General features: G+C 45.7%; 2 protein-coding genes across 2 annotated transcripts; one reads left to right on the top strand and one right to left on the bottom strand.

Moving 5' to 3' along the window:
• Positions 1-1,004: 1,004 nt before the first annotated feature.
• Positions 1,005-3,892, bottom strand: LOC124467594 (eukaryotic translation initiation factor 4E-1A). Its single transcript, XM_047019924.1, has 7 exons — positions 3,822-3,892; positions 3,163-3,269; positions 2,872-2,967; positions 2,572-2,635; positions 2,033-2,146; positions 1,754-1,893; positions 1,005-1,465 (listed from the first exon to the last, which is right to left on the bottom strand). The coding sequence occupies exons 1-7, from the start codon at positions 3,837-3,839 to the stop codon at positions 1,351-1,353; spliced, it is 654 nt and encodes a 217-aa protein (XP_046875880.1). The 5' UTR covers positions 3,840-3,892; the 3' UTR covers positions 1,005-1,350.
• A 3,373-nt stretch (positions 3,893-7,265) lies between these two features.
• LOC124469637 (diacylglycerol kinase theta) lies at positions 7,266-18,264 on the top strand. Its single transcript, XM_047023055.1, has 23 exons — positions 7,266-8,055; positions 9,744-9,823; positions 10,061-10,160; positions 11,067-11,152; positions 12,016-12,141; positions 12,483-12,636; positions 12,954-13,028; positions 13,167-13,267; positions 13,512-13,726; positions 13,852-13,942; positions 14,075-14,129; positions 14,252-14,313; positions 14,559-14,709; positions 14,937-14,975; positions 15,374-15,489; positions 15,714-15,865; positions 16,071-16,219; positions 16,369-16,547; positions 16,707-16,807; positions 16,921-17,067; positions 17,181-17,292; positions 17,815-17,967; positions 18,094-18,264. Exons 1-23 carry the CDS (start codon positions 7,839-7,841, stop codon positions 18,190-18,192), a joined length of 2,760 nt encoding a protein of 919 aa, XP_046879011.1. The 5' UTR covers positions 7,266-7,838; the 3' UTR covers positions 18,193-18,264.
• The last annotated feature ends 7,495 nt before the right edge of the window (positions 18,265-25,759 follow it).

Genomic DNA, 25,759 nt, shown 5'->3' with positions numbered 1-25,759 from the left:
GCTTCTTATGTCAAAAGCGCCTGGAGAGACCGGGAGAGTTGTGGGGTTATAATTTATCTGCGCTTCGACATAAGCAGGGGTAAAACATCTCCTCAGGACCGTTGCTCGGCATGACTCCGGCTCTGCCCCCGCTGCACGGCTTTCAGAAGGCAGCGAGCTGGAGTTTTAAAGTTGCCTGTGGCATTGTGGGGAAATTGAAATAGAAAAAATGACAACAAAATAACTCCAGCTGCTATTTACAGATATCTGTTTCTCCATAGTCTGTCCGTACACTATGGTGAAACCCTGATTGGAATAGCAATTTCCCAAGGCCCCTTTTGGAGGATAATCATGTGAACTAAAGGTAACACAGCGTGTGCATATACTGCCTCCGCGTGGATAAGACTCCTGCCAACTGCTCCTCCGTCTCGACAGGTGGAGCACGTGACACCACAGCTGTCCCCATCACCTTCAGCAATACCCGTTTTTTTATTTACATCCTAGATCCAGCTGCACAATCAAACACCTCGAAACCAGACGTCTGATTAATCCAGGGTGTCTGCAGGATTGGAGGTGTCGCACAAAGCGTCACATTCGCTTCAGGGTTTCACACTGATTAGCACCATTTGTATTTTTTTGTAGGCTACTATTTTTATCGAAGCCGTTGCACAACTACACAGTGTTAAGCAGTGTCCTGTAAATGATACATCCCGTCTCCCATAAGATTGACCATTTAACATTTGACTGAAGCCACCAGACAAAACATCAGGTGCACTTAGGAGCCCTAGCTCACCCAAAATAAGCAGTCTTAAGGGCTGAAATAGATATTGTAGGGTAATTATAGTCAGAGTGAGCTAGAGCTCTGAATGACTTTACTATGATTTGAAATGTAGAAAAGTACAGAATAAGTTAACCAGAAAAGGATGGTCAAATAAATTACTCCAAAATCAACTTAAACCTGATTTACCCCTCCAGGGTGATTTACATTTGAAATCTTGGAGTTAAATAGGAGAACGCACATTAGCTCTTTATGAATAAAGACAACTCACTGTACATTTTATTTACAGCCATGTTTTGTACAACCATCATCCACAGCAGCAGAGCTCCTGTTAAGGCATTCACTAGCCTAGCCTCTGAGACTAGCCTAGCGGCTATAGGCTAGTCGCCGAGGCTAGGCTAGTCGCTAGGCTAGTCTCAGAGACTAGCTTAGGCTCATTTTTTAATGGCTAAAGTATAACGTATTAAAGTAAAGGGTTACAGGTAAACAGTTAACAGCACCTTCATAAACAACACAGGAAGGTTAACAGAACAGACAAATCTGAAGATGACAAAATAATCAAAATGGACTCCCAGGATGCAGTGCGAGATTCCTCAGACTACAAACTTGTTCTTGGTTGAAGAGCCACTCTTGGTGGCGGTGTCTGCATGTGACTGGTAACCTATCACTACCTTGGATGGCACACCCAACCTTTCCTTGTAAACGCGTCTGGGAAAAACAGAAAAACACAGGATGAGAACACAACTTGTAAAAAACTAAAACAATACAATCTGAAGGAACTTGCTATGGGTGAATGATAGATCATGTAAACTGAGCCATGATTGATCCTCAATGTACTGTATGTAAAATCAGGGCATTTGTTGGGAAGTTCAGTGGGTTTTTTCCAAACTCTTCCAAACATAAACTTTTTTTTTTTTTTTTTACGTGTGATCTGGATGTGGTTTCATGTGGCAGACAACGTTTACTTGGTGAGCTCTGATTGTATCTCCACCTCACCCTATGTGTGTGATGCCATCCTTGTTGTCGTAGTCTGTCGTCCATATCGCTATCTTGTCTCCTTTAGTTCGGATGTTAACAACAGCACCACACACATCGTCGCTATGGTCGTCGAATGCTTCACCTACAAGACACAGGAGCTGCAACACACACCGATAACAATCGTGAGTACTCAGAGGGTTCTGGTACTTGGCTGGGTGGGTGTGGGGCGGTTGTGTTTTAATGACAGGGTGGTTTGGTGACAGGGTGGTTTGGTGACAGGGTGGTTTGGTGACTAACCGTCTCAAGCCAGAAGCGGTCGAGGTCCGCCCTGCGCTGCTGCTTTGAGAGCGTGATGAGCCAGCGGCCGCCACGCTTGTTCCTCTCATCTTCCCACATGGGCTCAATGCCATCCTGCCCACCAGCACAGGTCAAGGTCAGAGGTCAACCAGCTACAGCCATCAGCCCCAATACACATACATGTTGCCAGCTCCTAATTAGTCAGAGTGAAGATGGTAACCAGCTGAACTATGCAGGTTCCTGAAAACTTAGTTTTGTTGTTCATGCAATATCAAGAATGATATCTAATTGGACAACAGCTTGTTTTTCTTGCCAAATATGTAGCATTGTGAGGTTCACCAGCTGAACTAGAGCTTAAATTACACTTTTGTCATGTCTGACTTTAGTAAATTATTCAAATTTGAATGAGCAGTAGAATAATAAGACCAAGGAGAAGGGTATATTTGAGGCATGCTGACTACAGGGGGTCAGAAATATTCCAAGTGAGAGTAGAAGAGATTTGCGAAAACGAAGCTTTGAAGAGAGTATTCTTCTCTTACCTTAAAAAGCGAGTAGTCACACCCAGAAATCAAGTTGCTCGACAATTGGATGTGATTATAAAGCCTGAGAAAGCAAAATGAAACAATGGATTGTGACAACCAGACTTTGACTACCTGCCTAATTGAAAGTCACTTCGACTGCTGTATTTACATTATTTATATTAGATTTTTATGAAGAGATTGATATACACTCAATATCTGATCGCTTCTTGTAGACACACCCACTTTTAAAACAACTTCTTTGAAGTAATTTCACTGTTTGACTACAAGCACACAGTTTTAATATAAAGGATCACTTACGCCCAGAAGTCTTCCACTGTGTCAAATTTTGAGATCAGCCTCAAATTTGCTTGCCAGGTTTTACTTTTATCGTTCTTAAAAAACCAGAGCGCCCACCTGCATAAGTACAAGGGCCAAAGGGACAGTCACATGTGATCCATCTACAGGCAAAACCCTACATTTTAGTAGGACTATACCTGTGGGTAAATAATTGAATAACCTACCTAAGGAATAAACTATATTACAACTACAGAAGTAGTTTTATTTACTTGTTTAGGTTTGTAAATCAGGGATGAATGGTACTTAGCCTACTTGTTTTGAAGAGGATGTTTGATGTAGTCTTCAGGACTTGCAATTTCTTTACCGGTTGTTTCACATTTTTCTTCTTCGTCAGAATTAGATTGTTTAGGTGTAGATTCCTATACAAAGTTTAAGATTGTGCTTAATCCATTACTTGCATAATGCATCAATTGAGTCTGGGCTCGGTTGAAATGTTACACATTCTCACCATAAAAGGATTTAGTCATCGGGCATTAGCTAGCTGACATTACAAGCAGGCTCTATAAAGAAGGGGGCGGGGACAAGCATGACTTAAAGTAGTGGCGTGCTGTCAAAAACTAGCTTGCTACTTTTGGGGACTGCAGCCAAGTAATGACAAGCAAATATTATTTGCGGGAAAGTAAACAAGACATATACATAGAAAGTTACTACAGTAACTTTTCTAGGCGTTACATTAATGTGTTTCGCTGGAGATTGAGACTCGTAGATGGGTGATCCCACCCAAAAGTCGGACATTCCAAGTCACCATGCATTCCTCTAGCTCATTCTTGCTAATTCAGCCAGCTAGAGTATACCTTTTACACCCCAATCTGGACCGTTCACCTGACAACTTTTTACAAATGCCACACTAGCCCAACATCCTCAAAGAAGATGATCATTTATCTACAGTACATGGTTATACATCCACTCACCGGTTCAGCGGTCGCCATATTTAGAAAATCTGATTTACAACTGTTGTGTGAGAATAAAAGGTGATTGGACAGTGCCGTCCAACGTCACACTGACACAACCAACATTTGCACATGCGTACTCAACAAGCGCTACATGTCCAATACATATTAATGTGAACATTTCAACTCCCAAACACAGCAATCTGCCCTAAACCCTAACAAGAGAAGTTCTCAGATCTCATCCAATCCAGAAAATGATCAGCGTTAACTATTGTCAGATTTGAGATATGCCAGTTTGTATTAATTTGCCAGTTCACAGATATTTTTCAAGAAGAAATCCCAGCATGTTCGTTCTCCTGCTGGCTAAATTGGTGTTGTTTAAAATGCGAAGGCATGCACGTGCCGACGGTATCATCCACCCGCTGACTCCTCGCACTTACGACCCCCAACGGAGAAGACACCCCGACTGTTCGACTGATTCGTATTAACAGAAAAGGCAGAACCACATACCTTCACAAACCTACTGATCACTGGGTAAATTGAACACACTGCAGTATCAGTTCGCTACAGGCATTGAATGGGTATTTTCTTCAATAAAACATGAGCATTGAAATGGAGGGGCTGACATGCTGCTGATTTTATAATGAAAGATAAGAGTTGAGATTGCCTTCACAACATGACCACATATCTTTACTTCACAAATGGAGTTTCCCCTTTACACTCTCTCTGCGAGTGAGTGAGAGTGTGAGTGGTCTCTGATCTCTGGTTTCTGATCTCTGGTCTCGGATCTCTGATCTCTCTCTGGTCTCTTTGGTCTCTGGTCACTGGTCTCTGGTCTCTGGTCACTGGTCTTTGGTGTCTGGACACTGGTCTCTTGTTACTGGTCTCTGGTCACTGGTCACTGGTCTTTGGTGTCTGGACACTGGTCTCTGGTCACTGGTCTCTGGTCTCTGGACACTGGTCACTTCCCTCACATGATTTGGGGTCCCTGGATTTGCCAGTGAACACGAACCCTAACCCATGAAACACCATGATGAAGGGGGCCGCTGCTGCCATCTAGATCAGTGCAGAGCAAAAATGTAGGAAAAGTAGTTTGAAACCGCTTGGATGTGATGACTGGCCTTAGGGAACCCAGAGACCTTCCAGTAACCTACAGAGTAATACATGCAATATATATATATATATATATATATATATTATATATATGATATTCATAATCACAGAATGTTTCAGCATAATTTGTTGTGAGGCTGCCTTGAGCTCGACAAAGCAGTACAGACTTTTCCTGTGCAGGTGTTGTGAGATTTAGCGCTATGTGTGTATGGCAGCACGCTACAACATTCTGCCTAATTTGCCTTAACGCCCCAAGCAGGGGTGGTTCTACACGGGGGCCTACCGGGGCCAGTGCCCCTGTAAACATTTCCCTGCCCCCCCCCCCCCTTCTGTGGCCCCCCTGAGCTGACTGAATAAAATATATATTTTTTTTACACGTTTTTCTTCTTATAGTAGTCATCATGAAACTAGGAAGGGACATTACAGTCTTTTTTTCCCAAGTAAATAAAAAGGTTAGAGAAACATATCAAGGTACTGAGAGAGCTGAGGAGCTGTAAGAGGGAGAGCCAGAGCCGTTTGTATGATTTTAATGTAAAGCAAAATAAAAGTATTTAATGTTTAAATATCATTTGTTTCTGTTTTTTAATGTGCCCCACTGATTAAAAACTGCCCCCCCCCCCCTTGGCCCCCCCAATTAAAAATTGTCTAGAACCGCCACTGGCCCCAAGCATTCAAAATACGACGAATTGTAAGCAAAATCCTGTTTTTACCATACATTTTCACAACTCATTCAACCACACAGCCTTCCTGTGTGGTTGAATGAGTGGCGTTCTCCCTCTCTATCTCGTACATCTCTCTTCCTTTCTACCACATACATCTCTCTCTCTATATACACATCTCTCTCTCCCCCCACCTCACACTTTTAATCCCTGTCTACTTATGAAGATGATAAGTGTAAGTGCCAACACAGAACCCCCCAAAGTCTCCAACTGTTTGTGTGTTCACACACGCAGAGCTGTACCGACATGCAATGACAGGCCCTACTAGCGCACACCCTTTCCCATTACACAGCCAGACAATTACACTGGGGATAATGGCAGTTAAGATGCTACAAACCATGAACATATTTCAGCAGATGACGGTTAACCATAACTAAAAAGAAAATACTTATATCTTTAGTTAACTTAATTTGGATCTTGGAGAGCAGGGATACTAAAATAAAAAGGATGCAATCCATGCTAAATATGGACAGCACATAAAGTACTACAGCCCTGATTTTAGTTAGTTATTTTTTCTTTGTAATTCAAGCTGTTCCATAACACCAAGAGGGTGTTCCTGGTGTGCTAAAATGTGCAAGGATTCATTATGCAGAGAAGTGATGGAGAATGAGAATTCGGAACTGGGCTGGTTGTCATTGTAAAATCGCAATACTTTGCTGACATCTAGTGTTGAAAATTCTTCTGGAAAAGTCACGTCTATGTTTGAGAGTTTAAACAAGTGAAATAAAGAGTAGGATAGTTATATGTTAAGAAAAGTCTGTAGGCTATTAGTAATATTTCAAACGTCCCTTGGAGAACGGGATTAATGGTGACATAAACAAAAGACAGACTTAAATGATATAAAGAAAGGTAAGCCATATGAACAGAAAGAGAGGGGTGAGTCAGAGGGAATAAATATTTTAAAAGGCAGAATATGTTTTCAAGTTTGTTATTGACCGTGAGTATGGTTTATGATCTACGGTGGTTTATGACGGTGGACACGTAGAGTTTGCAACAGCATCTGACAAAGCTTGGTCACCCAGTGTAGGTGACCGGTAACCTCAACGAACAGAAACAATTTTGGTGAACGGAGACCGCTAGCGGGAACAGTTAACCGACTGTGTCCTGTGTGAAATACTGTGTTGAAAGTTAAGGCCCACACCTGCAATAATTCACATATTGATTATGTTTTGTGTTAAACAAAGAGGGGTGGGGGCAAGTAAAATGATAGGTTGTTGCTTAAGCTCATACATTCAATTTTGTGTCCGTAAACTGGTAGACTTGAACACAGCGGAGATTGCCAAGTGTAGTTGCGCTACTTTTATTTGATTGGTAGGCTATCAGAACAGCGAAAGCTTCCTCCCTCCATATGGAAGTGAGAGCCTGTTCGGAATTCTAAACCCCTCTACTGGCAGTAGCCCCAAACATCTTCAGCGAGATCTTTGCATATTTACCTAATTGTGTGAAATGTGGCAGAAATTCAACTAAGCCCATCATACAACTAGCAAAGGCCGCTGAATAATTGATTGTACTGATTTACTAGCCAAGCCCTTGACTCTGGGATGCTGATCGTAAAAGCTCTGGTTCAGACCTTGCTGAGAACATGCTGCATGTCATGATGGCACAGAAGCAAGGAGGTTAGGGCGTAGGATATGGGCGGAAGTAATTGGAGTATTTTCATTTAGAACTGCCTCCCAACTATAGCACTGCCAACGTTAGAAAGAAAAATGAAAACACTAAACAGTTGATTTTCCCGACTGAATAGTTGTCGCTGTCGGTAATTTTGTTTCTGTTGATGTCATAGGATGTCTTTGATTTACCGCCGCCTCACATGCAGGAATTTGGAAGCTTATTGTTTTGTCATTTTTCCTGGAAACCAGCCTAAATATGTTGTTCTTGACAAGCTTATAGCCAGCAAGCTAATAGCTGTAATGAAGAACTCGTAATAACAAGGAATTAGCTTAGTTGGTCTATTCCATCCGCATAGTTGCCGAGCTTGCTACTAAACAGGAGGGCTGTCATCAATCGTCTTCAGCAGACCACCGTCGCATGAGCACAGCTGGCACCGCTCGCTCCGGGTCGGGAGTGACTCGGCGAGGGTGAACGTAGCGCGTTTCTAGCGAGAGCTTGCTAGCTAGCTCAGCAACTGCCTGACTGCGGAAACGGTCGTTTCCCACAAACGTTGGAGACAGATAGTTGTCCTCGACTTGAGTCTTACGCGGGGACGATGGCAGAAAGCGCTCGAGTCAAAAATGTCAGCACTGATAGCCCCTGCGCGAGCCCCCGGTCCGGGGGGAAAAAGGCTCAACAGTCTCCCGGCTCGCGCTCTAAGTACCAGGTCAGCGCGCCCGGGCATTGTTTTAAGAGAGTGACTCTCACTAAGCCAACATTCTGCCACAACTGCAGCGATTTTATATGGGGTATTGTCGGATTCCTATGTGAAGGTAAGTTCAAAAGAGCAGTTGGCACTTGTTTTGTTTTCTGTAGCTGGCTAGCTAGCTATCTCAACAACTAGGTCCGTAAACAACCCTCACCAGAACATCAGCCTTCAGGCTAACTGCATTGTTGATTAGTGCACTGTAGATGACTGTCCAGATGCAGCATATTAATGTTTAGCAGTGAAGTTCTCGGTCAAACCAATTGCTTAACTTAATCATGTTTTATAAGAAAGGCTAACCTATATTTAACTTTTAAATGAATGAACGTAAGTTTACGTCTTGCTAGCAACACTTATCAGACGACAACACCGTGAGTTTTGCAGGGCCATAGTGCAAGGCCGTGATAGGAGCAGATAAGTGTGAAATACCAAGTTGTGTGACAAGCTTACAGAAAACAAAGTGTTGGGGACAGGAAAACCCACATGTTGATGGTAGCAACTCCAGGAAGGCTATCGCTAGCCTAAACGTAACAGGTGAAGTGCTCGTTAGTGGAAAAACGGGCCTTTCAGTAAAGTTTACTATGAAAAGGATCTGATGGCGATAAAAAAAAAATGCACATCCTCTAAATTATTTTCTTACTCACCCCCCCCCCCCCCCCCCCCCCCCCCCCCCCCCCCCCCCCCGCCCCCAGTTTGACAACCACAGGTCTATATGAAGTTATACTAGCGACCATAACCTCTAACAAGAAGACGACACAGCGCCGAGTACGACAGCAGATATGATGGACGGCTTCTGTGTTACTGGGCAGAGAATGGGGGGGGGGCGACGGTAGTGGTACTGGGGTGGTGTTGGGGGAGCAGGGAGCGATGCAAAGCCTGTGTTGCGCAATCAACTGCAGCCAAGTCGTGATTTACTTTTCCCGGTTGGCATGGCAACAGGACCCGTGGATGCTTGCCGTAGTAAAGGAGAGGCTTGGATTGTATTGGAGAGAAGAATAACACAGACAGGGTGGAGTGGGGGGGGGGGGGGGGGGGGCATGGAAATGTATGCTTATGTAAAGACAGAGAGAAAGGCAATTCAACTTTTAAGCCTGCTTACTGTGTCAGCTGTGTAGGTGTGCGTGTTGTTGAGTGGATGCAGATCTGTGGCAGCACCGCTGTGCTGTGGTTAGACCAGAAGCCTTTAGGGCCCACTGCCCTGGAGGTGATAGATGTTTAGAAACTCCAACACACCTCAAATGAAAGGGTCCTTATGAAGCTCAGCAGAAAGCTGATAACGACCATTCATTTGAATCGGGTGTGTCGTAGCAGGCAAACATCTAGAACATGCAGGGCCACCCTGAGGACCAGGGTGGAAGACCTCTGCTGTAGCCTACAGACAGACGTTCTGTCACAAGCCCCTCTGCTGTAGCCTACAGACAGACGTTCTGTCACAAGCCCCTTTGATGCTTGTTCAAAGAGCTTCAGTGGAGAGGTATAGACTGGCTCAGGTGACTGACTCAATAACTGCTCCTTTGCATTCTGTTTGATGGTGTTGAACCGAGATCTGATATCTGGCTACAATCGCCTTCGCATCGCCGTGCCCTGAGTTCATCACAGGTGTTTACATGTGCTGTGAACCTGTCTTACGTGAAGTACATGTTCACAGCAAATCCTTCCGAAGCATAAATCTGCATGACCGGAATGAGCGTAATTGCGTGTTTTCCTTGGTGTGTACAGTGTGGGTGATGGTTCCCTTCTCCTTGCTGTGTACAGTGTGTAACTTCATGTGCCATGAGAAGTGCCTGAAGACATTGAGAACGGTGTGCTCATGCTTGGCCCCAACGCTGGTGCAGGTGAGTGATGTCACTGCTCCTGTACCGCTGAATGTACCCCTCAATATACCCTCATGTACCCCTCATTATACCCTCATGTACCCCTAAACATACCCTGGCCTGATATACCCCTCAAGACCCAGTGATTGTTTGTTGTGAGCATCGAAACGCATGGTTGAGCTGGTGTATACATACACAGGAAGGTGTCAGGATGGAAACACCATTGTTGTGTGCTTATTTTAGTTTTTTCCTCTCCAGCTCCCCGTTGCTCATTGTTTCGGTCCAGCTGGGCAAAAGAAAAGATTTTGTTGTGTGTGTAGAAAACACCTTGAAGGAAACACAGCGCTACGTTGTGAAGGTTGGTATTTTAATGACTTGTAAACCTCTGTGTGTCCCAGCTTTGACCACTGTACCTCTGAACATCAGTGTGGCCGGTGTGCTTATTTGTGCAATCGTGGCTTCAGCACTGCTTTTAAACCCACTAATAATGGTTCTGTAGAAGCCAGGGCACACCAACCCAATCTATGAGCAACAGCGGGAGACAAATGATTGGTCTTTGTGTGGGCGCAAGCTGTCAGCAGTGGTCTGTTGTTCAGGTCCTGCTTGGTGAATCTTTCTGTAGCCTCTTTCATTTGGAGTTAATTACAGAACAGGCATTGTCTGGCTAGAAATTTGTCAAATCACAGATTTGACCAAAGAATTTAACATCATTTTTTTTGTTGAGTTTGATCATCTAATCTCTTCAGAACTGAATAATAGTGACATCAGTATTCTGTAACAGGGAAGTTTGAAGACCGTTTATGGAAACCTTATATCTAGAAAACCGCAGACACTTGTCTCAAGAACCGTTTAGTGAGGCCCACAGTTTGCAAATGCTACTAATAGTAGCATCTAAATCATTTGCTACGTGTTCACCAAAAGAACACAAACATATCAATCCTTTAGGACCTGTAACCTCAAACCACAGGTTGTAAAAACGACTGAACACAAAGTTCACACGGCCAATATTGGTTATATATTTAAGAAAGATATACATAAACCTGGTTGTTAGTGAGCCTCTAATAACAAATGGTATCTTGGTTGGCAGAATCAGTTTCGTCGGCGTAGGTTTAGCAGGGGCACAGTAGGAGCCTGTGAAGTGTCAAGAGATCATTGAAACAATTTCACTAATAGTTATGGGCAGTATAGGGGTAGTTTTAGCATACAGGTGTTTGTCCCCAGCTAATGTTCAGTTTAAATCTCCTGTTGTGTTCTCCTGTTTCAGTGTGCGAGCTCCATGTCCACACTGACTGTGCGATGTTCAGCTGTGGGGACTGCCGTGTGTGCCACCAAGATGGGACGCAGGATCGAGTAAGTGTCCAGTAGCATAACCGCACCTCATGACTTCCACAGTTATTTACCTTCAGCAACAAGCACAGGTGACTTTTCCAATCCTTGCTCCCGCTCCTCTCCATAGTTGTCTGTAAGTCTGACCTTTCTGTGTGGTTTGAAATCACCACACTGTCTGTTCAGTGGCTGCTTCAGGTGACCTACAACCATGCTGTTGGCTGTAGACTGAGAAGTAGTAATCAAGTGCTAGATCTGGCTTTGCTCTCTGATACTGCCGTCCTGAGGTCTGAGTGGGGCTGGATTATTGATCATTGGCAACAAACTGTAGTTTTAGCACTTACCTCCTGCCAGTCTGGGGAGACTGATGCTGTTTAATCACATCCTGTACACGAGACACTTAAAGGTTGTAATCCCATCCTTCACTCTGTTAGCAGCATAGAGAATCTGCCAACTGCTGAGCAGAGGCTAGTGAACCGAGAAGGGCCTGGAAGGCTAGGCTTTGATTCGACATAAAACAACACGCAACACTTGAAGTTTAGGATCTACGACTGCTTTGTAGTTACTGTGTTATGTTACCTTTTCCCTCTGTGTGTGTGTGTGGGGGGGGGGGTGGATTGCATTTAATTGATCTGCTCGAGAATGTGATCTGTCACAGGATTGCACTGAAATCAATATCGTTACACAACAAACCAAACAGCTGTGGATAAATTGTAATTAGATACATAGATAACCCCAAGTGTTTGTCTGTGGATCTCGCTTGTGTAGTGTGTGTGTGTGTGTGCTTTCTGGTTTGAAATCTTTTTTTAGAACAGGTGTCCGACGCCAGATTAGACCCCAGAAATGAAATGAAAAAAATAAACAGAGAGTTTCCTTTCCTGCTGCAGGACGTGTTCCACCACCACTGGAGGGAGGGGAACATCCCCTCAGGGGCGCGCTGCGAGGTGTGCCGACGCACCTGCGGCTCGTCTGACGTCCTGGCCGGGATGAAATGCGAGTGGTGCGGCATGACGGTGAGCTGGAGAACCCGGCAGGCTCTAGGACCCAGCAAGCTGGAGGGTCAGGGTTAGAAGGACTAGATCCTGCTGGGTGGAGGGTTCAGGAGTTAAGGAATTCAGGAGATCTAGATGAGAACTTATGTGAAAGAAAGGTTAACGTGTCTTAAACCAAGAAAGCCTGGCACAGTCTAGGTGGCGGCCTACGGTGTCCTCTGCCAAAACAACCCCACAGTTCAGTACCAGTTATTTGAGTCACCACAGGTCACCACAGGCTAGGACTGAGGACGGTATATGTACAGTACATTTCATGTTAGCGCCTGCAAGATGGATGGCATTGTGACGTGGTGTTTCTCCAGGCGCATGCTGCCTGCTACGTCATCGTGCCTCCAGTGTGTGATCTGGGCCGGCTGGCCGGCGTGCTGCTCAGACCGGCCTGTGTTCAGCTGAGCTCCAGGAACTTCAGCAAGATGCACTGCTACCGCATCTCTGAGAGCTGCCAGAATGAGCTGGGTACGCCCGCGGTCACACACCCTCCTACACCTCCCACACACATTTGTACAAACACACACGCCTATGTACTAACTAAACCCCTGTCACACACGCCTGTGTACTAACTAAACCCCTCACACACACATATACGTGTATACACACACACACACTCACACTAACTAAAGCTGTTGCTCATAAGCCACATCCTCTTGCTTTTTCTGCAGACACAGTCACACTTTCTTCTGTGAAAAAAACAGTCTTTTCTGTTTGGTAAATGGGATATTGATTGTTTCATGTTTTTGCCCCAGATTTGACCATTTCACATTCTCCTTCCCTAGATCATTTTGATGAGGTTGACAGTATCATGTCTGCTCCAGCCAAGGAGAGCCAGCCTGCCTCCACTCCAGATTCAGGTACGCACAAACAACAGCATAATAATAAAGTGATTGGCGCATGGTAAACCTGAAACTCACACTACAAACTGACATCCCTTTAACTCTGTGTTAGTCTGAAGAGTCCCTGTCTCCTGTGTGTGTGTTTGCTAACCCCAGGAAAGCAGGTGTTGAAGGTGTCAGATGGGGATGATGCCATCAAGCGGGGCTTCTTTCGCTTGGTCTCCATTCCTCGAATAACCAAGAATGAGGAAGTGTTGGTGAGAAGCTTGCCGTTATCTGAGCCTGATTAACGTGTGAATAACTCAACTGACACAAAGGATGTTTTTTTTCAGTGTTCCTTCTGTTCACTGGTACAGTTCAGGCTACAAACTTTGTTTTAGCCTGGAAATGTAAGGAACACTAGCTCCTTTCTACAGCAGCGCTAGTGCCTTCAATCATTCAATTCATTGAACAGTGTAGTAGTGAAGTAACGGAAGTCATTAAACCATCTGTGACCTGCAGGAATCTGCGCTGAGGGCCTTCTACTTACCTGACGAGCCCAAGGACTACGACCTGCACGAGTACGGACAAGCACCCCTGCAGTCCGACGACATCCTGAACCGCAACGGTAACCCTGACAACAAGAGCATCTTCAAGGACTGTGTTCCCGAGGCGTGGGTTCTGAGGGCCAGACCACAGGACACGGAGGGGCTGAACATCTACGCCGGCTGGCAGAAGTGAGGGCTTCTGGGAAGTGTAGTTCCCCCCCCCCCCCACCTGATTAAAGGGACCGTCCACCAGACGATGGTTAGAACTATAAACCGTAACCAAAAAGTGTGTGTGTGTGTGTGTGTGTGTACAGGGTTGGTGCGCCCTATGTGTCCATCTCCATATCCAAGAACAGTACAGTGGATTCTGTCATCCAGGAAGTCCTCATTCGACTGGAAAAACAGGTGCTTCTACAAGATGTTATTAATACACCTGATATTAGGAATAAAGGCTATTTAGTCTTAATGCCCAATATACTGTATCAGCCAATCCACCTTCCTATCTGCTCCTGGTAACCTTTGAGCTGTTCACCTTAGGCAGAGGACCCTTCCAATTTCAACCTTATAGAGGTGTACATGGGAAGCAGGCAAGGTCAGTACTCAGGGCAAAAATACACATTCATCAAATTGAACAGATCAAAAAGCTTTCTCTGGGTCAAAGGTCACTCAGGCGGTTAATCAGACTGACGGTGTATTGTGTTGTGTTGACTGTAGTTCAGAGACAGGTGCTGACTGGTCAGGAGATGCTGCTGGACAAACTGCAGGAGATCCGGAAGGTGCTCTATTACTAATGTCTGTCCACCTGGGTTATGTAGTATCGAGGTGACTGTATTCATGGGTGCATCCTTGTAGCCATATCATGTTGAATATGTTGAGCATGTAGGCCCTGGTGTCGCTCAGTAAACGAAAAGTCTGAAGTCCTTTTCGGACGTTTGATACCGGAAAAAACAACGGGTTTAGAGGTGAACTAGATAAAGGAAACAAATCACTGCAGTGCGTGATGGTACGTTCTCTCCTCTAGGTTTCCCTGAGGCAGATGAACCAGACTCGCTTCTACGTGGCTGAGAGCAGGACCAGGAGCGTGCAGGTGCAGCTGCTCATAGGAGGACTGCCCCCGCTGCTGAACAAGGACCAGTACTCCCACCTGCTGCAGGAACACCTGGCTGTCAAGCGTCAGTTCACCCCCCGTCACCCCCACCGCCACCACCACCGCCTGGCCCTACTCACGCCACCTAGCGCTGTCTCAGCTGGCTTTAACAGGCGTTTACATCTGGGGCACTAGAAAAACAATCAATACCGACACCTCTCCAACCTAATTTCTTCTTCTTCTGCTCTCGGTCTCTCTTTCTCTCTGTCTCTCTGTCTTTCTGTGTCTCTGTGTCTCTGTCTCTGTCTACAGGTCACCTGATTGCCACAACGCATGTGTACGGGAGCCAAGGTAGGCAAGTTGTCAAGGAACCCCTTCCTTGCTCTAGCTCTTTCACAATACAGGCCAGTGCTCCACTTTGAGTAATACCATGCAGTATGTTTCAAGAGCTGAATGAGTCCACATGCTCCATGTGCCATGCCATAGTATTGCATGTCTCCCCTCTGTCACAACCCATATCCGCTTGTTGCTGCGTTGTTGAAACGTTTTTACCTGGCCAAGTTATTTGATTGGACGAGGTGTTCCATGAGTGGTGGTATTTGGCGGTAACAGTACTGGGATATTTAACTGTACTTGTCTCACTCCTCTTATATTACCGTATTTTATTACGTTGCTTTTGTGCAGGAAAAAGTGTCCTGTCCTGACCTCTGTGTGTGTTTGTGCGTGTGCGTGTGTGTGCGTGGTGGCAGGAGCGCTGGTGCTGCAGATATCGTGTTTCTCAGAGGCGGAGAGAGTCTACATGCTAGCCAAGGACACGTCTGTCTGCAACAAACAGCTCACCTCCCTGGTGATACCCCAGATACTGGTAACACAAGTCTCGCTGCCCTGCAGGCGGTAGTTAAAGTTTGGTAGAGATATCTAGTTTTTTTTGGTGGTGAGATTGGGCTGCCTTTTGAACGAAATCTAACATTTCAAGAGTCTGCAATTTGGCTGCAGTTCTGAAGGCAGCGTCAGCCAGGATGTAACAACAATGATGCTTTTGTGAAAACTCCACAGCACATCAGCTGACACTTTTGTAAACCCACACAGCACAACAAGTTGGAGAGAGGCTGCTGTCCCTTGCTGGTGTTTGTGAACCCCAGGAGTGGAGGCCTGAGAGGACGAGAGCTGCTCTACAGTTTCCGGAAGCTTCTGAACCCTCACCAAGTGTTTGACTTGACCAATGGTGGACCACTGGCAGGGTGAGACTGGGAGATGTGAAGAAAAAAAAAAGTGTTTGGTGCCTATTTAAGAGCCAAAAGTGTTTAGTTTTTTCTCTGTGTAGTGATCTCAATGGTGCACAACCGTTTGTGTATCCCTGTAAGAAAAATAGAAAATGGTTAGCTTTTTAAGTTGTAAAAAAAAAAACACATTCATATTTTGGTTGCTTTTTTTCTTCCCCTCCAGACTCCACACGTTCAGGGAGGTCCCCCACTTCCGGGTGCTGGTGTGTGGGGGGGACGGAACGGTGGGCTGGGTCCTGGGAGTCCTGGAGGCCGTCAGGCACAAGCTGGTCTGTCCTGAGCCCCCGATTGCCATCATCCCTCTGGGCACAGGTCAGAACATAGCCCCCAGATAGTCATGAACCTGGTACCACCACCAACACACAGAATCACACCTCCAGACATCCCCAAACACCCACACAGCGTCTGCAGCTGACCCCAGATGTCTGAGCGTGTTGTCCCTGACGCCCTGTCCCCCTCAGGGAACGACCTGGCCCGGGTGCTGCGCTGGGGGGCAGGCTACAGCGGCGAGGACCCCCAGAACGTGCTGCAGGCCGTGGACGAGGCAGAGGAGGTGCAGATGGACCGCTGGACCATCCTGCTGGACGCCCAGGAGATGAGCGGGGGTGGGGAGGAGAACGGCTACCTGGAGCCTCCCAAGGTCTGGAGGGAGGGAGGGAGGGGAGGGGGGGGGGAGGGGGGGGGGGAGGGAGGGGAGGGGGTTATTAATAGAGATATTGGTGTGTGTGAAGTTTGTCTTGGTTCCTGGTTGGAGTTCCTGAGATGTGTGACAGTGCTGCTCTCTGCTGTTGAACCACAGATAGTGCAGATGAACAACTACTTTGGTCTGGGCATCGACGCAGAGCTTACCCTTGACTTCCACCACGCTCGCGAGGAGGAGCCAGAGAAGTTCAACAGCAGGTACCCAACACTCTGGACCCATCGCCCCCTGTCTGCCGGGAGGACACACAGCTGCTGTCGTCATACATGCCTCCCTGCCTAACCAGGTTCTCTTGATGTGTGTGTGTGTCTAGGTTTCACAACAAGGGTGTGTATGTGAAGGCAGGGCTGCAGAAACTTAGCCACACCAGGAACCTACATCAAGACATTCGGCTGCAGGTGGACAAACACGAAGTGGAGCTGCCCAGTATAGAGGGACTGATCTTCCTCAACATCCCCAGGTACACACACACACACGCAAGCACACACACACTCATTGTCTTGCACATACACAGGCTTAAGTACTTGGACAATTATGAACCTCTACTGTGTGTGTGTATGTGTGTGTGTCTAGTTGGGGATCTGGAGCAGACCTGTGGGGATCAGAGGGGGACGGTCGTTTTGGTCGTCCCCGTATCGATGATGGGATGCTGGAGGTGGTGGGGGTGACGGGGGTGGTGCACATGGTGAGTACTGACCCTTGCTCTTACCGACCCCTGCTGCTACTGATCCCTGCTCCTACTGACCCCTGCTCCTACTGACCCCTGCTGCTACTGACCCCTGCTGCTACTGACCCCTGCTGCTACTGACCCCTGCTCCTACTGACCCCTGCTGCTACTGACCCCTGCTGCTACTGACCGCTGCTGCTACTGACCCCTGCTGCTACTGACCCCTGCTGCTACTGACCGCTGCTGCTACTGATCCCTGCTGCTACTGACCCCTGCTGCTACTGACCCCTGCTGCTACTGACCCCTGCTCCTACTGACCCCTGCTGCTACTGACCCCTGCTGCTACTGACCCCTGCTGCTACTGACCCCTGCTGCTACTGACCCCTGCTCCTACTGACCCCTGCTGCTACTGACCCCTGCTGCTACTGACCGCTGCTGCTACTGATCCCTGCTACTACTGACCCCTGCTGCTACTGACCCCTGCTGCTACTGACCCCTGCTGTTCCGGGACAGTAGATCAGAGTATTGTTTGTGTCACAGGGCCAGGTGCAAAGTGGGCTACGCTCGGGGATCCGCATCGCCCAGGGCAACTACGTGCGCGTCACGGTAACCAAGCCCCTCCCGGTGCAGGTGGACGGGGAGCCCTGGATCCAGGCCCCAGGACACATCATCATCTCTGCCGCCGGGCCAAAGGTCAGGGGGTCACCCGGGTCCTCAGGGGTCAACACAGTCCTCCAGACCGGACATGACTGGTGATCTCTCCACATCTGTAAACGGTGTGTTCATCCTGACCAGAGTGTGTGTGTTTGTGTGTCTCAGGTGCGGATGCTGAGGAAGTCCAAACACAAACAGAAGAGGTCTGCAGGGCTGAGAGAGGCCCGGTCTGAGAGCCCCTCATCCAGTGATGGAGGCCAGTGACCCCTCACCCCTCCTGCCCCTCACCCCCTCTCCCCTCCTGCCCCTCACCCCCTCTCCCCTCCTGCCCCTCACCCCCTCTCCCCTCCTGCCCCTCACCCCGTCTCCCCTCCTGCCCCTCACCCCGTCTCCCCTCCTGCCCCTCACCCCCTCTCCCCTCCTGCCCCTCACCCCCTCTCCCCTCCTGCCCCTCACCCCCTCTCCCCTCTCCCCTCCTGCCCCTCACCCCCTCTCCCCTCCTGCCCCTCACCCCCTCTCCCCTCCTGCCCCTCACCCCCTCTCCCTTCCTGCCCCTCACCCCGTCTCCCCTCCTGCCCCTCACCCCTCCTGCCCCTCACCCCCTCTCCCCTCCTGCCCCTCACCCCCTCACCCCCTCTCCCCTCCTGCCCTTCTGCCCCTCACCCCTCCTGCCCTTCTGCCCCCCACCCCCTCTCCCCTCCTGCCCCTCACCCCCTCTCCCCTCCTGCCCCCCACCCCCTCTCCCCTCCTGCCCCTCACCCCCTCTCCCCTCCTGCCCCTCACCCCCTCTCCCCTCCTGCCCCTCACCCCCTCTCCCTTCCTGCCCCTCACCCCGTCTCCCCTCCTTCCCCTCACCCCCTCTCCCCTCCTCACCCACCCCCTCTCCCCTCCTCACCCACCCCCTCTCCCCTCCTCACCCACCCCCCGCCCCGCTCTGCCCTCCCTGGCTGAGCTGCGTCCCCTGGGCTGCTCTCCTGGTCGGGGTGGTGAGCTCTCCCAGCCTCACCTGGTCTCCAGGAGGAGCCCTGTTTATACATGCTCTCCACTCCAGCGCTCCTCTGTCCAGACACATAACCATGACCCTGTCTATGTCATCGTTGGTTAACCACAGCTAGGCGCAACAGGGTTACCTCTTTCAGATGAATGCTGGTTTAGAAAAAAAAAAATATATATATATATTTTTATGTTTTGATTTTATCTGCGCCTTATTAGGTAAATGCCACTGAAAAAGCAGTCTATGTAAAATAACTGATCCTAAAACAATATCATAATTATTTCAAATGAGACAACTGAGCAGATTGATGATGTAATTATAACACAAGAAGGTTTTACAACTTAGAAAGATATCTGGTCCTAAAATATTTCAATAATGGAATATTTCCCCTCAAAAAGTCAGTACTAAGTATTCTAAACTAGTACTTCGTATTCAGCCTAAACCCTCATAAGGACCAGTAAACAGCCACTCAGTGGAAGCTGCTGTGTTTTGTATTCAACAGTGGGCAGATAAACATGTTTTTTATTGGATTACTGTCCTCTTGGAGAGTAATCAGTATGTTAACTACAAGTTGGTTCTTCTAGGCAAATCAAAAGTCAAAATGTTTAACTTTGTGGTAACTGGCACAGTTTGGTCAAACTTGACAGACCCAGAAGACTGCCACATTATGATGGATATTCCTAACAGGAGCTTCCAGGTGTTGTGTTCAATATGTGCTAATCAGTGCTTTCTCACAGACTCACAGCTACAGTACATGTATCTTAATTGCACATTAACATCTGTAGCCAAGTACCTCATGATGTTTATCTAGATCATTCTCTGTAGCAAGTTGCTATGCTACAGTATACATACTTACCAAGACTTGACTCCTCAGCAAATGTATTTTTGTTGTCATAAGAGACGTCATCTGAAAATACGTTATTGTAAACATTTAATTTCATTAGTCTATTAGATGTTCAGGGAACTTTAGTCCTGTGCACTAATGCCAAGGTTATGTTTTGTATGGGAGAGATGGTGCTTTTGAGAACTCATTCTCAAGTTGAAAGTTTCCTTGTGGAAGGAGGAACTTCGACCACATTCCTAGTGATGCAGAACTTAGAAATACAATCACACACCGTCTCAATAATACTAAACATGTACAAAGAATCTTGTTTGAGCTCTCAGCTGATGCCTGACAGTATTTGATTTGAGTTGATGGACTATTTACTCAACATGTCTGCATGTAGACTGGCTCTGTTACTCGGTGCTGGTGTGTAACATGTTTAAATTGTTGGTTCAGCTTGTAGTATCCATTACAGTCAAAGCCACCAACCAGGTTTCAAGGTGAAGTCAGACACCGTATTTTTACTGTGCGGCTTGAAATTGTAATGTTTTGAACCAGTGAATTCAGACATCACGATGCACTGAACGGTTCTGGCTTTGAATGGATAGAGAATACCTTTGTACAGGACTGTTGGGTTATCACACACTTGTGTCTTAGTTATCTGTTGCTGTTTGGCTGGTCAACATGCCTTCTGGTCTCCAGTCCTCATCTCCTCAGTCCCAGGGAGGCCTGGTCCTCTGGGGTGAGTCCCAGGGAGGCCTGGTCCTCTGGGGTGAGTCCCAGGGAGGCCTGGTCCTCTGGGGTGAGTCCCAGGGAGGCGTGTTCCTCTGGGGTGAGTCCCAGGGAGGCGTGTTCCTCTGGGGTGAGTCCCAAGGAGGGAGCTACAGGGAGATGGACAAGTCGAAACACAAGTACCTTAGTGATACACAGGTACATTAGTCATTTCCTTGAGGCTGTGGATCAAAGCAGATTATCCACAAGGTCATACACCGGTGACAGACAATAGTACTTTGTACTTTGCTATGGATAACATATCAACCTCATTGGCCGATGATCTGGCAGACATGGGAATACAAAAGTGATACACATCGACAGTTTGGGAAGATGGGGACAGGAGCCTAGCGTTTGTGTATGTACAGCAATTCAAACCATTGTCTGACAACGGTACACATGTACAGTAGGGGGTATTTTAAAACTGTATAATATGAGGTATCGTCTAAATGTTCATTCCATTCAGAGTGGCGATCGATATTTATGCATACACATTGAGGTTAGTATTGTGTATTTACTGTAGTGTGTATCTTTAGAACCTGTCTTTAATACCAGTGATGGTCCGCTGTGTTCTTCTGTAGTCACAGTCACACACCCTGTCAAACGCCAAACCCCAAAAGCACAATGAGTCAGTTGTGCCAGCTGCACTTGACAGCTAATATGCTATCCTCTCCAAAGATAATACTCTTATACTGTAGTTGGACCTCTCCCTCCCTCCCTTCACGCCACCCCACCGGGGGGTCTGAACAGACAGGTTGAGAGCTAGCTTCGTTCCTAGCACGCGTTAGCACTGGGGTCGTTAGCTTCCAGGCTATAAACTAATTTACACATTTACCCAAACAAGTGCCATTTTCTTTCCTTTTTTCTCTCCTTCTACATTTCTCCTCAATGTTGCTGCACTGAGAACCACATAACAGCATTGCGTCCATGCCCAAGGTACCGGTCTGTGTTGGATGTGGCTTACAGTGTGTGCGTACCATTTGTAGGTTCTCTGCTTTCTCCGTCAATTCTGCCTGTAGCTGTGAATCCTCAGGCCAGTGTGGTTCTGTGGCGTCTCGAGGCCAGATCTTCACCTAGTGCCTCATTGAAGTGCTTCTAGAATATCAGTGGTTTTTCTGTGTTGAAAAATGTGCGTATTTCACTCCTAGGTGTCAAAGCTGTTTCTCAACCATTTTGAGCTAATGTGCCTCTAGATGACTTACGTTGTCACGTTTTGTTTTTAATTTTCCATAAAGGAAGGTATTTTAAGTTTTTACTTGAGTCTTAAAGGAAGTTTGATGTATCAATAGATATGTATATTTTTGCAGACAAAAGCTGTTTTTAGTTTGAAATTTGAAAGTTGTAACTGTAAATTGCACTAACTGTAATATTTGAGATTATATTAGGTGTTATGTTTGGTTACCTTGAATGTTAAATAACAAATTCTAAAGATATATGTTGAAATAACAGAAAATATATGAAAAAAGTAACTAATGTATGTCTCAAAATAAAAACAGAAATGGGACACCTTAAGATGTGTGCTGGTTTTTAATGGCAACATAGGGACACGGTTCTGATGCTAAAAGGGAACAATATCTATTTTTGTTGTTAGTTTAAGTTGATCATTCTTTCCTTTGCACAAAACCATCCATAAATATTGGTATTGAAACAGTTGTTCATGTATGCAAAACCTCAATCATTTAGTTTTCAAATGGGATCATATTTGCTACCACACAAAAAATCAATCCATGTCTATAGGGTACCAATGTATGAAAATGATATGAGGTCCAACAGGTAGTTGGAATGGCTACATTTTACTTGAGTATATGTCAGAGCCCATACTTCTTTATTGCTTGAATAAAAAAGTGGTCAGCTCTTCAGCTTTTACCAGAGCCTTTTTAACATTAATATCGTACTTTGTCAACTACGAAGTTTAAAACCAGTCCTGTACAGTCTTATCACTTAGTGAGTCAAAATCCTAGCGGTGTTCCAAATATCTGCAGTTATGAAACATCCTTCAAGAAACATGATCACATATCACAAAGACTGATTATTGAGGTTTTAGGAGATCTTATTTGATCATTATGTATTAGTTGGAGAAAGCTGGGCCTCTGTTAGACATCAGCCTTGTTGATGGCACTTGTATCCAGTGAACACAAATGCTAACCCCTTTGGTCATTTACCCCAAAACACACATACTAACCCCTTTGGTCATTTATCCCAAAACACACATGCTAACCCCTTTGGTCATTTAATCGAAAACACATGCTAGCTGCTTGGTCATTTCATCCAAAACACACATGCTAACTCCTTGGTAATTTTATTCAAAACACACATGCTAACCCATTTGGTCATTTACCCCAAAACACAAATGCTAACCCCTTTTGTCGTTTCATTCAAAACACACATGCTAACCCCTTTGGTCATTTACCCCAAAACACAAATGCTAACCCCTTTTGTCGTTTCATCCAAAACACACATGCTAACCCCTTTGGTCATTTACCCCAAAACACAAATGCTAACCCCTTTTGTCGTTTCATCCAAAACACACATGCCAACCCCTTTGGTAATTTACCCCAAAACACACATACTAACCCCTTTGGTCATTTACCCCAAAACACACATGCTGACCCCTTTGGTCATTTAATCAAAAACACATGCTAGCTGCTTGGTCATTTCATCCAAAACACACATTCTAACTCCTTGGTAATTTCATTCAAAACACACATGCTAACCCCTTTGGTCATTTGATCCAAAACACACATGCTAACCTCTTTGGTAGTTTCATCCAAAACACACATATTAACCCCTTTGGTCATTTCATCCAAAGCACACATGCTAACCCCTTTGGTCATTTCATCCAAAACACACATTCTAACTCCTTGGTCATTTCATTCAAAACACACATGCTAACCCCTTTGGTCATTTACCCCAAAACACACATACTAACCCCTTTGGTCATTTACCCCAAAACACACATACTAACCCCTTTGGTCATTTACCCCAAAACACACATGCTAACCCCTTGGTAATTTTATCCAAAACACACATGCTAACCCCTTTGGTCGTTTCATCCAAAACACACGTATTAACCCTTTTGGTCATTTCCTCCAAAGCACATATGCTAACCTCTTTGGTAATTTCATCCAAAACACACATGCTAACACCTTTGGTCGTTTCATCCAAAACACACATACTAACCCCTTTTGTCATTTCATCCAAAACACACATGCTAACCCCTATGGTCATTTTATCCAAAACACACATGCTAACCCCTTTGGTCGTTTCATCCAAAACACAAATGCTAACCTCTTTGGTCATTTACCTCAAAACACACATGCTAACCCCTTTGGTATTTTTATCCAAAACACACACACTAACCCCTTTGGTCTTTACCCCAAAACACACATGCTAACCCCTTTGGTCATTTCATCTGCATCAGCCTTGTTGGAGAGCCAGGAAAGCTGGGCCTCTGTAAGACATCAGCCTTGTTGGTGGCACTCGTATCCAGTGAGCTACTGGGCCGCCCCATGTTATGTTATTCAATTCAGTGAAAAGGCAAGAGTCAATGCATCTTTTTCTACAATATTTTATTTCAGGTTATTGACCATTTTATTCCATTGACCCCTTTGGTCTTTTCATTCAAAACACACATGTTAACTCCTTTGGTCATTTAATCCAAAAAACACATGCTAACCACTTTGGTCATTTACCCCAAAAAACACATGCTAACCCCTTGGTATTTTTATCCAAAACACACACACTAACCCCTTTGGTCATTTCATCCAAAACACACATGCTAACCCCTTTGGTCTTTACCCCAAAACACACATGTTAACCCCTTTGGTCATTTCATCCAAAACACAACTCCTTGGTCATTTCATCCAAAACACACATGCTAACCCCTTTGGTCATTTACCCCAAAACACAAATGCTAACCCCTTTTGTCGTTTCATCCAAAACACACATGCTAACCCCTTTGGTCATTTACCCCAAAACACAAATCTTCACCCCTTTTGTCGTTTCATCCAAAACACACATGCCAACCCTTTGGTCATTTACCTCAAAACACACATACTAACCCCTTTGGTCATTTATCCCAAAACACACATGCTAACCCCTTTGGTCATTTAATCGAAAACACATGCTAGCTGCTTGGTCATTTCATCCAAAACACACATTCTAACTCCTTGGTAATTTCATTCAAAACACACATGCTAACCCCTTTGGTAATTTTATCCAAAACACACATGCTAACCCCTTTGGTCGTTTCATCCAAAACACACATGCTAACCCCTTTGGTCATTTCCTCTAAAGCACACATGCTAACCCCTTTGGTCATTTCATCCAAAACACACATTCTAACTCCTTGGTAATTTCATTCAAAACACACATGCTAACCCCTTTGGTAATTTTATCCAAAACACACATGCTAACCCCTTTGGTCGTTTCATCCAAAACACACATATTAACCCCTTTGGTCATTAACCTCTAAAGCACACATGCTAACCCCTTTGGTCATTTCATCCAAAACACACATTCTAACTCCTTGGTAATTTCATTCAAAACACACATGCTAACCCCTTTGGTAATTTTATCCTAAACAAACATGCTAACCCCTTTGGTCGTTTCATCCAAAACACACATACTAACCCCTTTGGTCATTTCATCCAAAACACACATGCTAACCCCATTGGTCATTTACCCCAAAACACACATACTGACCCCTTTGGTCATTTAATCGAAAACACATGCTAGCTGCTTGGTCATTTCATCCAAAACACACATTCTAACTCCTTGGTCATTTCATTCAAAACACACATGCTAACCCCTTTGGTCATTTTATCCAAAACACACATGCTAACCTCTTTGGTCGTTTCATCCAAAACACACATATAAACCCCTTTGGTCATTTCATCCAAAACACACATGCTAACCCCTTTGGTCATTTCATCTAAAACACACATGCTGACCCCTTTGGTCATTAACCCTTTACTGCCTAATACATTCCATATGCTGTTGAAATATGATATGCATATTAATATTCATATTTTATGGATTTTCATATAAAATCATACACCTTAACTGTTTATACCATCTTGAAGAGGAGAACTAGGGGATTTTTATCATGTCAATGAATATATGATTACTTAAGGCAAATCATATTTTATCAAAGTGGTTTCAGGTAGATATTTTTAACAAAAACTTCTCCATCCACCATACCTCATCAGACAACTGAATTTGTCACCACTAATTACAAGATA

The sequence above is a fragment of the Hypomesus transpacificus genome, chromosome 1 (genome assembly GCF_021917145.1).
Source record: "Hypomesus transpacificus isolate Combined female chromosome 1, fHypTra1, whole genome shotgun sequence".
Taxonomy (NCBI): Eukaryota; Metazoa; Chordata; class Actinopteri; order Osmeriformes; family Osmeridae; genus Hypomesus; species Hypomesus transpacificus.
Note: the sequence above shows the minus strand (reverse complement) of the source record. Positions and strands in the feature narration are given on the sequence as shown.

Coding starts and splice junctions, on each gene's coding strand:
- LOC124469637 (XM_047023055.1), top strand. CDS start 7,839: ATGGCAGAAAGCGCTCGAGTCAAAAATGTCAGCACTGATAGCCCCTGC. Junction 12,142..12,482: donor GCGAGTGGTGCGGCATGACG/GTGAGCTGGAGA, acceptor GTGTTTCTCCAG/GCGCATGCTGCCTGCTACGT. Junction 16,220..16,368: donor CATCATCCCTCTGGGCACAG/GTCAGAACATAG, acceptor TGTCCCCCTCAG/GGAACGACCTGGCCCGGGTG.
- LOC124467594 (XM_047019924.1), bottom strand. Junction 2,636..2,871: donor ACAGTGGAAGACTTCTGGGC/GTAAGTGATCCT, acceptor TTGCTTTCTCAG/GCTTTATAATCACATCCAAT. Junction 1,466..1,753: donor GATGGCATCACACACATAGG/GTGAGGTGGAGA, acceptor TGTTTTTCCCAG/ACGCGTTTACAAGGAAAGGT.